The sequence below is a fragment of the Lolium perenne genome, chromosome 6 (assembly GCF_019359855.2).
Source record: "Lolium perenne isolate Kyuss_39 chromosome 6, Kyuss_2.0, whole genome shotgun sequence".
In the NCBI taxonomy this organism is placed as follows: Eukaryota; Viridiplantae; Streptophyta; class Magnoliopsida; order Poales; family Poaceae; genus Lolium; species Lolium perenne.
The window spans coordinates 232,901,922-232,915,411 of record NC_067249.2 but is presented as its reverse complement, the minus strand read 5'-3'; the positions used below and the strand labels follow the sequence as shown (position 1 = coordinate 232,915,411).

General features: G+C 42.7%; 1 protein-coding gene across 1 annotated transcript; it reads left to right on the top strand.

Moving 5' to 3' along the window:
• The first annotated feature begins 6,775 nt into the window (after positions 1 to 6,775).
• On the top strand, positions 6,776 to 12,552 carry LOC127310003 (uncharacterized). Its single transcript, XM_051340708.2, has 2 exons — positions 6,776 to 8,442; positions 12,314 to 12,552. Exons 1-2 carry the CDS (start codon positions 7,056 to 7,058, stop codon positions 12,526 to 12,528), a joined length of 1,602 nt encoding a protein of 533 aa, XP_051196668.2. The 5' UTR covers positions 6,776 to 7,055; the 3' UTR covers positions 12,529 to 12,552.
• Positions 12,553 to 13,490: the final 938 nt, after the last annotated feature.

The window sequence follows — 13,490 nt, the reverse complement described above, 5'->3', positions numbered from 1 at the left end:
AAACAATAAGCTAAATCTTTGTTTGAAAAAGGAAAATTAGGCTAAATCTCCAGCATTGAAATACTTATGATTTTAAAAAATACTCTGCTGTGTCTGAAAGCCACGATTTTTTGCTAGATCTGTACCCAGGCCACATTTATCATATATACCGCGAAAAAGACACACCCAGTTGATCAAGATAAAATCAGACCGAACAATAGAGAGAACTACATAGCTAACATACCAATGTAAAAAGACATGTTGGTTCAATTGCTCCGTTCAAGATAGTTACTTCTCCAATCTTATTTTGTTGTACCTAAGCTATTTCAACATCTGCATAGCAATATATACATTGCCAACACCTGCAAAAATTACTACTCCCTCGCCCTAAATACTTGTTGTAGGTTCAATGAATCAAGATATATTTTAGTCTATTTTTTAATTAAATCTGTAAAAAAAGGGCTGGAGGGAGTACATAATAACTGACGGGAAGAGGTTATCTGATAATGGTCCTGGAAACTAAAAAATTATACTTGGATCAGCTTTACATAGCTTTTTATTATGAATATTTATCCGTGCAAATCGTAGCTGTGAACCAACCTCATATAAAAAATGAAATGAACAATATCCATCTACCTGTGGAACAAAATGTTGAGCATTTGAAGAAACGTTGACACCATCTGAATGTACTATACTTCAGCTCTGCATGGGGAACAGCCTATTCATGGAATCCTAGAAAAGCGATCTAAGCACAGCTAAGAGTAGGCATTTATGAACCGTAACGGAGTAGAGGGACTCGGGTTCCATTGCTGATGGAGCACCACAACAACCATAGTACGTCGTAGGTGTCAGTAACGGTAGACTGGATCCGTCCGGACCTAGATCAACGTTGCCAGATCGTTTCTGCTGCGTCGCGCGCACAGCAGAATCCGTCGTCATGGTGTGGGCGCCCCAGCCTAGGAGCGGGGGATTCCTCGGATCGAGAGGCCGGCGATCAACCTCGGCAGCGGTGGTCCTCGGATCTGGAAGGCTTGTGGTCAATCGCAGCTACTACGGCGTGCCCAGGAAGACCGCGGTGGCGGCGGTTCCTTCGAGCCGCTGGTCTGGCGCAGGTTGTGAGGGTGGGATGGGAAAAAAGAAGAAAGCACGATCTGCGAGAGGTGTGGTCCGAGATGGGGACGGGGTGTTCCGCTCCGTCAAACATGGAATCAATCTGGACCGTACGATGCGGGTCATTTAACGGCTAAGATTTATTGGATGGGACGCTCTCGCTCTTTTAAAGTAGTGGAGATGGAGATGGAGATGGAGATGAAATAAGATGGAACTTCACAAAAATTGCAGATCTTAAAGTATAAAACTGAACAAAACATGTTCATGCTAGAGTCGCCGGATTCCTAAGCGCACCACAAACACCACCGTCTCACTACAACAGCCGCCGTCATTAATCCCCTACAACGCCGTCAATGATGCTCCCCTCCCTCGCCACCAGTTGCAACCGCTACCAATGATGCCTCACCACCCTGCCATGCTAGAGCCGCAGCCATGTCGGGAAGATTCACTACTTTTGCCAGTCAGGCTGCATCTCCTCTCGCATTGCAAGAAGGACGCTGCCAGAACTAAATACCAACCCCCGCCAACCTCCATCAAGACAACCTATGGGAAATGTGTTTTTTTTTTTTTGCATCATGTTGGGGCTGGTTTTGGAAACTCATGCAACATATAACAAATCATGCCCCCGACTTTGTACTTGAAGGTTCATGCCATACCTTGGAGTGCATCAAGTCGATTTTCAGGAATCAAAGCTTGTTTAGCTCTATGTGGGCCCAATATCACTTAGCTACAGTGTTAGCTTGAACTTGGTTGTAAATATTTTAACTTGTGGCACAAAATTCCATAGCTTGTTAAAAACAAATGAACAACCACATAAGTAAACTTGACTCTATATAAATCAAGGCTTTTTACGGTAGGGATGATAAAACATGAACCGTTGAGCTAGGAGATCTGATGGTTCATATTGACCGATACTTGTCAAATAAATTAGTAGTATTTATTCAACGAAGGGCATATACAGCAAGTGCAAAAAAAAAACGCCTACCTAACATAGGAAACTTCCGTAGCTTAACCTTCCTTTTTTTTGGCGAATGAGTTTAACTTTTATTATAATAGCTTCTTTATTTTTTCCCATATACTAATGGTGCATCGTAGAGAAGAAAAATTATATACAAAATTATATGGAGGGTGCCAATACTAGATTTTGTTTATCTCTATCAAACGGTGAATGAAAAGTTTAAAATATGTAAAAGCTTTACGGCACTGAAAAGTTTAAAATATGTTAAAGCTTTACCCCAATAGCACAAGGCAGATTGCACGACGAGGAGGGCCGACAAGGTGTGCTGCCAGGCGCTCGTCGAGGCGTAGATTGCCAGCTTGCAGACGATCGACGACAACGACGATCGCTAGCTCGACCTGTTCTCATCGACACCGGTGGAGTTCTCGACGGAGGACGAGTCAGATTTCGATTTTTAAATTAGTAGTTGATAGAGTATCTATGTTTCGTTGTATTCCGAACTGTGTCTTATCTATGTTAATATGAACTTTATTTTATGTCTATTTTTCTACTTTATTTGATCTATATTTGATATTGTTTGGTACCAAAAAAAATTAGCGCGCCCAGTTAAGCGGTCCACAACCGCGGGACGCTGAAAGACCAAAACAGACGCTGCAAACCACGTTTAGCGCAGTTTATTTTGCAGCGCCTGTTGGAGTTTCTTAATTCTTTTTGTGGGAGCTATCTCTCAAATGAAAGAAAAATGTACGATAAAAAATTATATATATTGTTTTGATGTACGTGGCTTGATCAAGCTACGTGAGTAGCATTGACATATCAAATCGGATGAGGTGTGACAAAACTTGTCCATAATAAATCAAATCAAATCGTGATCCTTATTTCCTACCCGGTGTAGATATAAGTCAATACTACTCGCATGTGTGACTAGTAAATTGCACCGTAAAAGACCTCATATAAATCACCATTAAAAATGGCTTCATCAATATTTAAAAGTAGATTGACTTAAGTCCTTCATCGAAAACAAGCGGTGAAAGGATTCAATCTAGTACTGGATTTGCCTAAATGGTGGGAATAAACTTACATTTTCATATGCATGTGTATGCAACAAACACTAAAATCTCATGCATATCTTATTAGAACTTTTTTCCATAGAGTTTTTATAAATTAATATTTATCTAAGATAACACACACCTACTATATAAGTTATCTATACTAAGAAAATATCGAGCAATCTAGGATTGACTCAAACTCAGCTTATATTTCGGCTGAGCTGCAAGACAAGGCTCAGTCCGTGCATGCACATGACGATTTTGGCAGTACAAAGCTACAACTGTACAACTTTGTTTGTCAAGCAAGCTCTGGATACCTATGCGTTGTCTACTGGACAGCTGATAAACCCCTCTAAGTGCTCTGTACTTTTCAGTGACTCTTGTCTTGCCGGCATCCAAGAGGAGATCCGATCAGCACTTAATGTTGCGTCACTTGTGTTCGAGAATAAGTATTTGGGTCTACCCATGCCGGATGGGCGTATGTCCCGTGGGAAACTACAAAACCTGCAAGCTCAACTGACGAAAAGACTGCTTATGTGGGGTGATGGCCACTTGGCCCAAGCAGGAAGAGAAGTTTTTATCAAATCAGTTGTGCAGTACCTAATGGGTGTGTTCAAGCTTCCTTTCTCGGTGTGTGATGACCTTACAAAGCTTGTTAGAAACTTTTATTGGGGAACGAAAGATGGTAAAAGGAAAACACATTGGCGGTCTTGGGAGAAACTGCAACGGCCAAAGTCGCAAGGTGGTCTTGGCTTTCGAGATTACCGAAAATTCAATCAAGCACTTCTTGCTAGGAAAGCCTGGAGGCTTTTAATCAAACCAGAGAGCTTATGTGCCAGGGTGTTGAAAGCTAAATACTATCCTAATGGGAGGTTGGAGGATACGGTTTTCTCTGCAAATGCTTCATCTACATGGCAGGCAATATCACATGGTCTAGACCTCCTGAAAAAAGGTTTAGTATGGCGTGTTGAAAATGGGCAAAGCATAAGGATCTGAAGAGACTCCTGGATTCCCAGGCCGCACTCATACAAATTAGTATCTCCAAAAAGAAGAGGCAGATTACGTTTTGTATCTGAGCTACTGGATCAGAACGGTGCTTGGAAGGCAGATCTATTGGAACAGTACTTCATTCCTATGGACATTGCTGAAATAATGAAGATTAAACCATCCGGAAGGTTATTGGATGACCAGCTTGCATGGGCACCTGACAGACATGGGCTATTCACAGTCAAAAGTGCTCATGGGCTGGCTATGGATGAGATATGGCGGTCGTCGAACGTTTCATCTAGTTCTGTACCTGATGGAAGAAGGAAAGTGTGGGATCTAGTCTGGAAATCAGACGTGCCCCCAAATGTCCAAATTTTTCTTGGAGACTCTGTAATGATTCCCTGCCAACATGGCGGAACAAATTCAAACGCACATTGGAAGTGTCTGATCAGTGCCCAATATGTGGTGTGGAGGCCGAGGACTACTTTCATCCATTTTTTCGCTGCAACCTCGCGAAGGAACTATGGCTCGGGACAATAATGTGGAAATTATCTTCTCAGCTTGTCATCAACTGTTGCTGAACTCCTTGCATTGCTCGAATGTGTATCACTTGCTTTGCATTGGTGTAATTTGTCACTTGATATAGAGGTGGACTGTTTGGAGATAGTGAAAGTCTTGAATCAAGAAGAGATGGATAGATCAGCCTATAGTTCTTTGATAGAGGAATTAAAAACCTTGCTAAAGGTTCGTCAAACTTGTATTACTCATGTGAGAAGAGGTCAGAATTTTAGTAGTCAGTTCCTTGCAAACTATGCTAGAGAAAAGGCTCATACAGCAGTATGGTTTAACTCTGGACCTGAGGGTTTAGCTATGTTATGTGACCCAGATTGTAATCCCTGATTTTTTCTGAGTAATATAAGTTATTTCGCAAAAAAAAAAAGCTACAACTGTAGTACAAAGAGCGGTTCTTTTCGTTGGTTCAAGCTTTACCGAATGTCTGTATGTGCTGCTGCCGCAGAATGTGTGGATCGGCCTGGCTGGCCTGGCCCATAAACTAGTACGCTTTGAATCCCTGGTTGTGGAATTCTCACCACTAAACTACAACCACATCTATATGAGAAAATTTAAAACTGGAAACTACAAGATCGGCTCCATGAAATATTAGCAAGCTTTAAATAAGTCGATCATGTTTTGGGATTCATATTGGTGACACTCCACACAACATTCCCTTAGAAATACAAGAGACCCATGTATGGCAGTAACACAAGTTACAAGTAGCACCCTGCCTCTAGGGTCGGCCCGGCCAGCTAGGCCCACCCACAACAGGAAGCTAGGTTTCATTTCCCTATCATGTAGCAAGAAGGACGCCGCCACAACAAAATACCAGCCCATACAAATCTACCAAAGTCCTTTCAAATAACCAAACTAAATAGAGAATATGGATTTTTTTGGCATGTTTTCCATTGTAGTGGTTCTGAAAACTCATGAAAATGCATGCATGTAACCAAACAGACCCCGACTTGGTGCTCGCATGTTTATGCCACATCTATGTTAACTTGCACTTGGCTTGTAAAGATCTCAACTTTTTGCACAATATAAAATTTCATTGCTAGATGACAATAATTGGTCAACCAAATAAGTAACTTAACTATATATAAATTGGCCATTCAAAATGAATGGCATAGATACTGAAAAGTAGTTTGACCTCAATCTTTCATCGAAACAAATGGTTAAATGATTCAAATTCAGTATTGCTTTTGCCTAAATGGTGGCAATTGACTTACACTTCCATATTGCCTAAGTGGTGGAACGTTCTTTTAAAATACACACACGTTGTCACGTTAAACAGCCGCCGTAGCTGCCATACTTACACACGGTTACTACATTGCTTCACGTCACACGGTAACACACGCCAGCACACCCATCTGATGCAAACAAACGAAAACATTACATTGACACAGCGTATATCTACGGTACCACCACACCCATCTGAAAAATGCTTTTATCTGGATCACTGGTACACCGGCCGGTCACTGATCAGGCGGTGGAAGAAAAGGAAGAAATTGGTCTGAAAAAGTTAGATTGATTCAGAGGACTGAAATTGTGGCTTGGCGATGGAGCCGTTCTCTCCCCTGCGACCTTTCCCTTCCCCCGCTGTCGCCGGAGTGCGGTCGCCGGCGGGGAGCAGAGCTCTTACGGCTCGGAGGCTCTTCCGTTCACCAGTGTCTGGTCCGGTCCATTCACGACCACCAGAGCGGCAGCGACCGAGAGAGTTGGTCACTGGACCTTCTCTCGTTGGATGTGAGACATCTGGTGCGATCCTAGCCATTAGCGCGGGATCTGGAGGTCGTCTCCATGGCAGGCGGGACCCAGCGCGTGGAGAGGATGAGGATATTGAGGAATTTTTTGGACAGCTGTGGGTAATTCCTTCTCCACGAGTTCGGCGTCCTAGGGTTGTAGCCTCGCGCCGACGGGCTCTCCCTGTGTGGATCCGGCGAGATCTGGTCGCCACCCGCCGATTCACGGCGGAGGAGTGTTTTCCAGCCAGTAGTTCTGATCTGTTTATCCATCAGGCCAGGGAATTCAGTTTCTCTGCTGATTTCTGGAGCCATACTCACGGCAGGGTCACCTACGCTGAGGTCGCGCGCCGTCAGATGTATGGAGGTGGAGCACGTCCGCAGGGGGGTGGAGGTCAGGGACGGGGCGGTGCCCAGCCCCGGCCTCAAGGTGGAGGCACGGCTACGTTTAATCGGGGCGGAGGTCAGGTGAGGAGGTTTAATCCTCGCCCTGACGGGAATCAGGCCAGGCGAGGGGGCGCTCAGGGCGGTGGTGGTCGTCCTCAGGCTCCACCTCCGGCAGCACTTGGGGGTGGTGGTGGTCGTCCTCAGGCTCCACCTCCACCACCACCTCCACCTCGTCCTCCGCGCATTCCAGGGGCTGCTCAAGCTGCTGCTACTGTGGGTGGTCAGCCAATGGAGCTCCGCTATAGAAACGTCGTCTGCTACAATTGCGGTGAGCCAGGTCACTATGTAGGAAATTGTATCAAGGAGAAGGTTTGCTTCATGTGTGGAATCCCTGGGCACCATATGAACAATTGTGGTCTGCGGGGTAAACCAATTCCGATGGCGCAGTACGTGGGCAGTGCAAATAGTGGCTTAGGTTTTTTCCATGTCAATGTGGTGGAAAAGCAAGCATGTGAGTGGCTGAATCTGAAGAATTGTGGTCTGATTGTGGTTACTCATGGGGAGATCTCTCTGAAGGAGTTAGAAGCAAAGATGTGTGAGGCGTGGGATGCCACCTGGCCTTGGCAAGTGCGTCAGTTAGAAGATCGAAAGTTCCTGGTTCGTTTTCCTCCACACAAAAAAGTTATGGATCTGATTGACATTCCTTCCATAAATCTGAAAGAAGGGAATGATACTGAAAGGGTCACAGTGAAGATTATTGGATGGGAAGGCGACATTTCTGATGTTGGTCAGCTTGCGGAATGCTGGGTGCAGATTCGGGGAATTCCACCAAGATGGGTGTCATTGGATGTGATTGCTCAGATCGCTAAGACCTTGGGCCTGCTTCTTGATGTTGACTGGGGTAAAATCTTCAAATCCTTCTATGAGGTGGTTCGAATCCAGTTGGCTGTGAAGAGTGTTGAGAAGATTCCTGAAGAAAGGATCTATGTGATGAAAAAGAAATTCTACTGGTTGGCTTTTGAGGTTGAACGAGATGGAGCTGGTGGTGGTAATAGCAATAATGATGATGACAATAATGATAAAGGAAATGCAGATGGGGATATGGATGGTGAGCAAGAAGGTTTCGATGGACTTGAAGATCTGAATGAGATGCAAGATGACAATACTCATACTCCAGGGGCTCAGTTGGGATCTATGCCACCTTCTCAAGTCACAAAATATGGTGCCAAAACTTGCCCTGTGATTCATGTTGCTCAATCCAATAGTTTTCAGCCCTTGGTTGATTTTGGTTTGTTGGATGAGGAAGAGGTGGATGAGGAATTTGTTGTGGATGAGATGGAAGGAGTTACTGCTGCTATTAATGGAGTGACTTTGGAAGAAACAGAGCTTGGAGTCGAGAAGGGACAACAGGAGGAAATTGAAAAAGCATGCGAGAATAAGGATGAAGATATTGCAAAGGGTCAAATGTCAGCAGCAGCTCAATGTGAACATGTGAAGGAAACCCTGGAGCCAACACCAGGGGAGGCAGAAATGATGAAGAAGATCAAACAAAACAAATGGGGCCCTGTTTTTCCTGTAAGGCAGAGTGACAGAATTATCAGAGATGGGAAAAGCGCTCTGGACAAAGCCAAGGAGCTGTTGGAGAAAAAGAATCTTGAGAAACCTGCATTTGCCGGTAAAAATTCGAAACTTACTAAGAATTCCTTTGCTAGCATTTGTTCGTCTACTTTAGTAGATAAAGCTAAGATGGTGAATATTTCTATGGGTAGTAACAGTTCCTGCATTAGCAGTAATATTGATAAAATGAAGAAATTAGAAATTGATAGGATGAGAGTCTTGCATGATGAACAACCTGAAATTTTCTTGCCTACTGATATAGACTATACGCTGGAAGATGCTTTAGAAGAACATATGCATAATAATCATGAGAATAATAGTGAGGAGGAAGAAGATAGTGATTTAGACGTTGTTCATGATGCTCCTAAATCTTCTTATAGATTTAGGAAATCTGGAAAAAACAAATATAAGAAAAAAATGATAGAATTTAATATGGAAATCTGGAATGTTAGAGGCTTAAATGCTGTTGGTAAAGTTACTGCGGTTAATGATGTTTTGTGTAAAAATAAGCCTGACATTATTGCTTTATCTGAAACTAAGAAGGAGGACTTTAGTCCTGGATGTCTTAAAGAAATTGCAAACTTTCATGAGTTTGAGTGGAACTGGTTGCCTACGGTGGGAACAGCGGGTGGAATTTTAGTGGGTATTAACCTGGAGTTGTTTGAAATTTTTTCGTGGTATAAAAGGAAATTTTGTGTGATGGTTTCTTTAAAGAATAAAAGAGATAAGTTTATTTGGAATTTTGTAGCGGTTTATGGGACCACTTACGAAGAGCACAAGCAAGAGTTTCTAGATGAGCTATCATCTTTGACACAAAATAACACCACTCCCATTGTCTTTGGGAGGATTTTAATTTGGTAAGAAAAATTGAAGATAAGAATAATGGGATAGTAAATATGAGATGGACAAACAAGTTCAATGATTGGATTAATAGATCCGGCCTGATGGAGTTACATAATTCCAGTAGGAGATTTACTTGGTCTAATAATCAAGTTGTGCCTATTATGGCCAACATTGATCGGATAATAGTTTCTACCTGCTGGGAAGCACATTTCCCTGCTGCCACTGTGTCAGCTTTAGCTCGCCCTGGCAGTGACCATACCCCCCTGCTCCTGTCCGTAGGTGGCACTAGCCTTACAAAAAAACTTTTCCGTTTTGAAAAATGGTGGATGGAGATCGAAGGTTTTAATGAGCTTGTAGTTAAATCTTGGAATCAACCTTGTACCGATGTAAAAGCTATTGATGTGTGGCAATGCAAACAAAGAAGATTGCGAAAGTTTCTTAGAGGGTGGAGCATTAATATAAATGCCGAGCAGAAAAGGAAAAAGCAAGCTCTGATTGCCGAGTTTAATTGTCTTGACATACTTTCAGAAACACAAAATTTATCCGCGGACGAACATCTTAGGATGAAGCACATTAGTGCGGAGTTAAATAATATGTGGCGCATGGAAGAAATTAGTGCTAGACAAAGATCCAGAGAGAAAGATGTTATGGAGGGAGACAAAAATACAGCGTATTTCCATGCGGTGGCCAATCAAAGAAGAAGAAAAAAGAAAATTATTTCTTTGCAAAATCGAGAAGGTGTAGAGGTGGATTCTCCACAGGAGATGTTGGACGTGGCTGTAGAGTTTTATAAAACCCTTTTTGGGAAAGAGGAAAACATAGACATTGAGCTAGATAATGATTTTTGGGGGAGTGACGATCTAGTCACTGAGGAGGAAAATTGTTTACTGGACCAACCTTTTTCCGAAGAAGAAATCAGAGAAGCCATTTTTGGGTCTTATGCGGAAGGGGCCCCCGGGCCAGATGGTTTCTCATTTCTGTTTTACCAAAAATTTTGGGAAACTATAAAAAAGGATCTTATTAATCTGTTTAGAGACTTTGAAAATGATGAAGCTGATCTATTTAGAATTAATTTTGCCATGCTTACCTTGATTCCTAAAGAGGTTGATGCCACATCTTTAAAAAAATATAGGCCAATTGCTTTGACAAATTGTAGTTTCAAAATTTTTGCTAAGGCCTGTACTAACAGGCTTGGTAAAATAGCTGATAGGTTGATTTCTCCTAACCAAACGGCTTTTATTAAAGGACGTTTTATTTTGGAAAGCGTTGTTTCGGCGCATGAGATTATTCATGACGTACATAAGAAAAATGAACAAGGGGTTGTTTTGAAACTAGACTACGAAAAGGCTTATGATCGAGTCGACTGGTCTTTTTTGGATAAGATGTTAATGCAACGAGGCTTTAGCCAGAGTTGGTGTAATAAAATTAGAAGTCTAGTTCAGGGTGGGTCTGTTGGAGTTCGTATTAACGAGTGCGATAGTCACTATTTCCTCACAGGTAAAGGGCTACGCCAGGGAGATCCGCTGTCACCTATCATTTTTAATTTGGTTGCGGATGTGTTTACGAAAATGCTTATTAAAGCAGCGCGACAAAATTTGATCTCTGGTCTATTACAAGATCTGAGACCTGGGGGTGTCTTCGGCTTGCAATATGCCGATGACACGCTCCTATTCTTGCAAAATAATGTGGTGCAAGCTCAGAATTTAAAATGGCTGCTATCCCTGTTTGAACAAATCTCGGGGATGAGAATAAATTTTAATAAGAGTGATCTAGTTCCTATCAATATTCCTATGGAGGAAGTTAATGTGTTAGCCCAAGTTTTTGGGTGTAAAATTAGTGAGTTCCCTATTAAGTATCTTGGAGTGCCCCTGCACTTTGGCAAGCTTCGAAAAGAGGACCTTCAGCCTTTAATTGACAATATTATTAAGAGAATTGCAGGATGGCGAGGCCGTCTTTTGAACCATGCAAGCAGGCTAGTTTTAATCAAGTCTTGTTTAGCAAGTATACCAATTTATCTTTTATCTTTTTTTAAATTTCCTAAATGGGCTGTTAAAGCCATAAACTCCCAGATGGCACATTGCTTATGGGATAACTATGAAGGTCATCACAAATACCATCTTGCTAATTGGGATTTAGTGAGCATGAAACATGATTTTGGAGGTCTAGGGATTCCAAATATTAGAGACTTGAATATTTCTTTGTTAGCTTCTTGGATTAAACGTTTCAATTTGGATGATCATAAAATTTGGAAAGAAATTGTGCAATTTAAATATAGAACTCAACACCCCAACATTTTTACATGTAGCAATGTGAGTGCTTCCCCTTTTTGGAAAGGGGTGTTGTGGGCTTTTAAGGCTGCAAAATTTGGATATCAATGGCTGGTTGGAAATGGACAGAATGTTAAATTCTGGGAGGACCAGTGGTTCGGAGGTACTAGCCTCGCTATTCACTTCTGGGAATTATATATTATTTGCAACGAACAAACCAAAACTATTTGTGAAGTGTGGAACGGGAGTGAACTGAAGCTTTCCTTTAGGAGGTGTTTCAATGCTAGATTAATGATGCAATGGGATGAGTTGAAAGCTATTGTGCATCAGCTAGAGTTGAACGAGGAACCCGATCAAATGGTTTGGAAGCTGAATGCTTCTGGAACTTATTCGTCTCATTCCCTGTATGCTGTGATAAATTTTAGAGGTGTTAAGCCTGTGTTTATTCCTGCAGTGTGGAAACTAAACATACCCCCTAGGGTGCAGGTATTTCTGTGGTTATTTTCAAACAATAGAATCTTAACGAGAGATAATTTAGCTAAAAGACAGTCAATCCAAGACATGAGATGTTTATTTTGCTCTGAGCTTGAGAGTGTGGAGCATCTGTTTTTTGGGTGTGATATTGCTAAAAATGTGTGGGATTTTGTTTCTACTATTATGAAGAAACAGGTTGGACATGATTATGAATCAGTGGCTAGATTGTGGGTTAGTAATGAAGCTAATGGGGCTGTTAATACGCTAACATCTGCTGTCTTTTGGAACATGTGGAAAATGAGGAATGAAATCTTTTTTGGTCGACTAATATGGTCTGGTATGCAGAGTATCTGGCGGAGGATTGCACGTCTGCTCAGGAAATGGATGCCTCTGTGCAAGGAGCGATGGCAGGAGAAGATAGAAGATTGGTGCGTGGAGCTGGAGAAGAAAGCGCTGGAACTTCCCCAAATCGAATGGCGATGAAAAGGAGGAGGATTGGCACGAAGGTGATCGGTCCAGGAACCCCAGAGGCGTACGGTGATGTCAAGCTGAGAGCCTGATCCACAAAGAAAGCAAAAACTGCCCAGCGGCACTAGTGGAAAACAGGCCATTTGATCCGGGTGGTAAGCGCCTTTTGTCGCGGGCGGCCAGCCGCGACAAGAGAGGCGCGACAAAAGGGTCAACCTTTTGTCCCGGGTCGCTTACGACCCGCGACATAAGGTCCACCACGTGGCAGCCGCGGGGCGCGCAGGGCACATGCCCTTTTGTCGCGGGCGGTATTACCACCCGCGACAAAAGGCCCTCTACGTGGCGCGCGCACAACGCTGCTGCTTTAGGGTTTGAGGGGTGCAGCACCCCTCCCCCCCCCCGCCACCGACCGCCTGTTATTTCATTTTTTCGTTCAAAAATAAAAGTTGCATATATTTGTACGCTACTAGAAGTTGTACACGTTCATTCATTATATATATATATAGATCGATCAAACAAATATTTGAAGCAAAAGTCGATTCCCCTTACACATATTCGTAGATTCCCTACATATATACATGGAGGTCACGATCGACAAGCGGTACTAACGACCGTCTATTTGGAGGTAGAGCATCTATTTGGACTAAACAAGCCTTTGTTGTTTATTACTTCTCTAACCAAAAGTTCCGCCAGTTCCTCCACGATTCCTAGTGCGTGTTCCTTTGGTTGGAGTCTATCCCGCATGAAGTCGACCTATATACGAAAATGAGATGAGTATGACTATATCAGTCTTGATAACAAAATATTGATGATAATAAATAAAGTTGTGAATGTTATTGCTTACGTCGAATTTATTTTTGTTCTGCTTCTCAGTGGTTAACATGCGAATGGACTCGCAAACGTAGTATCCACATAGATTCGTCCCTTGTGGCTGCTGGGGGCACGGTACAGGAGTAAATGTTAGCTTCTTTGCAAAGGTAATCTCCTTATGATGATTCTTCAAAGCTTGCCAAGCCCTGCCAGGCAAAAGAATGATTGAATGAGTAGAAAATTA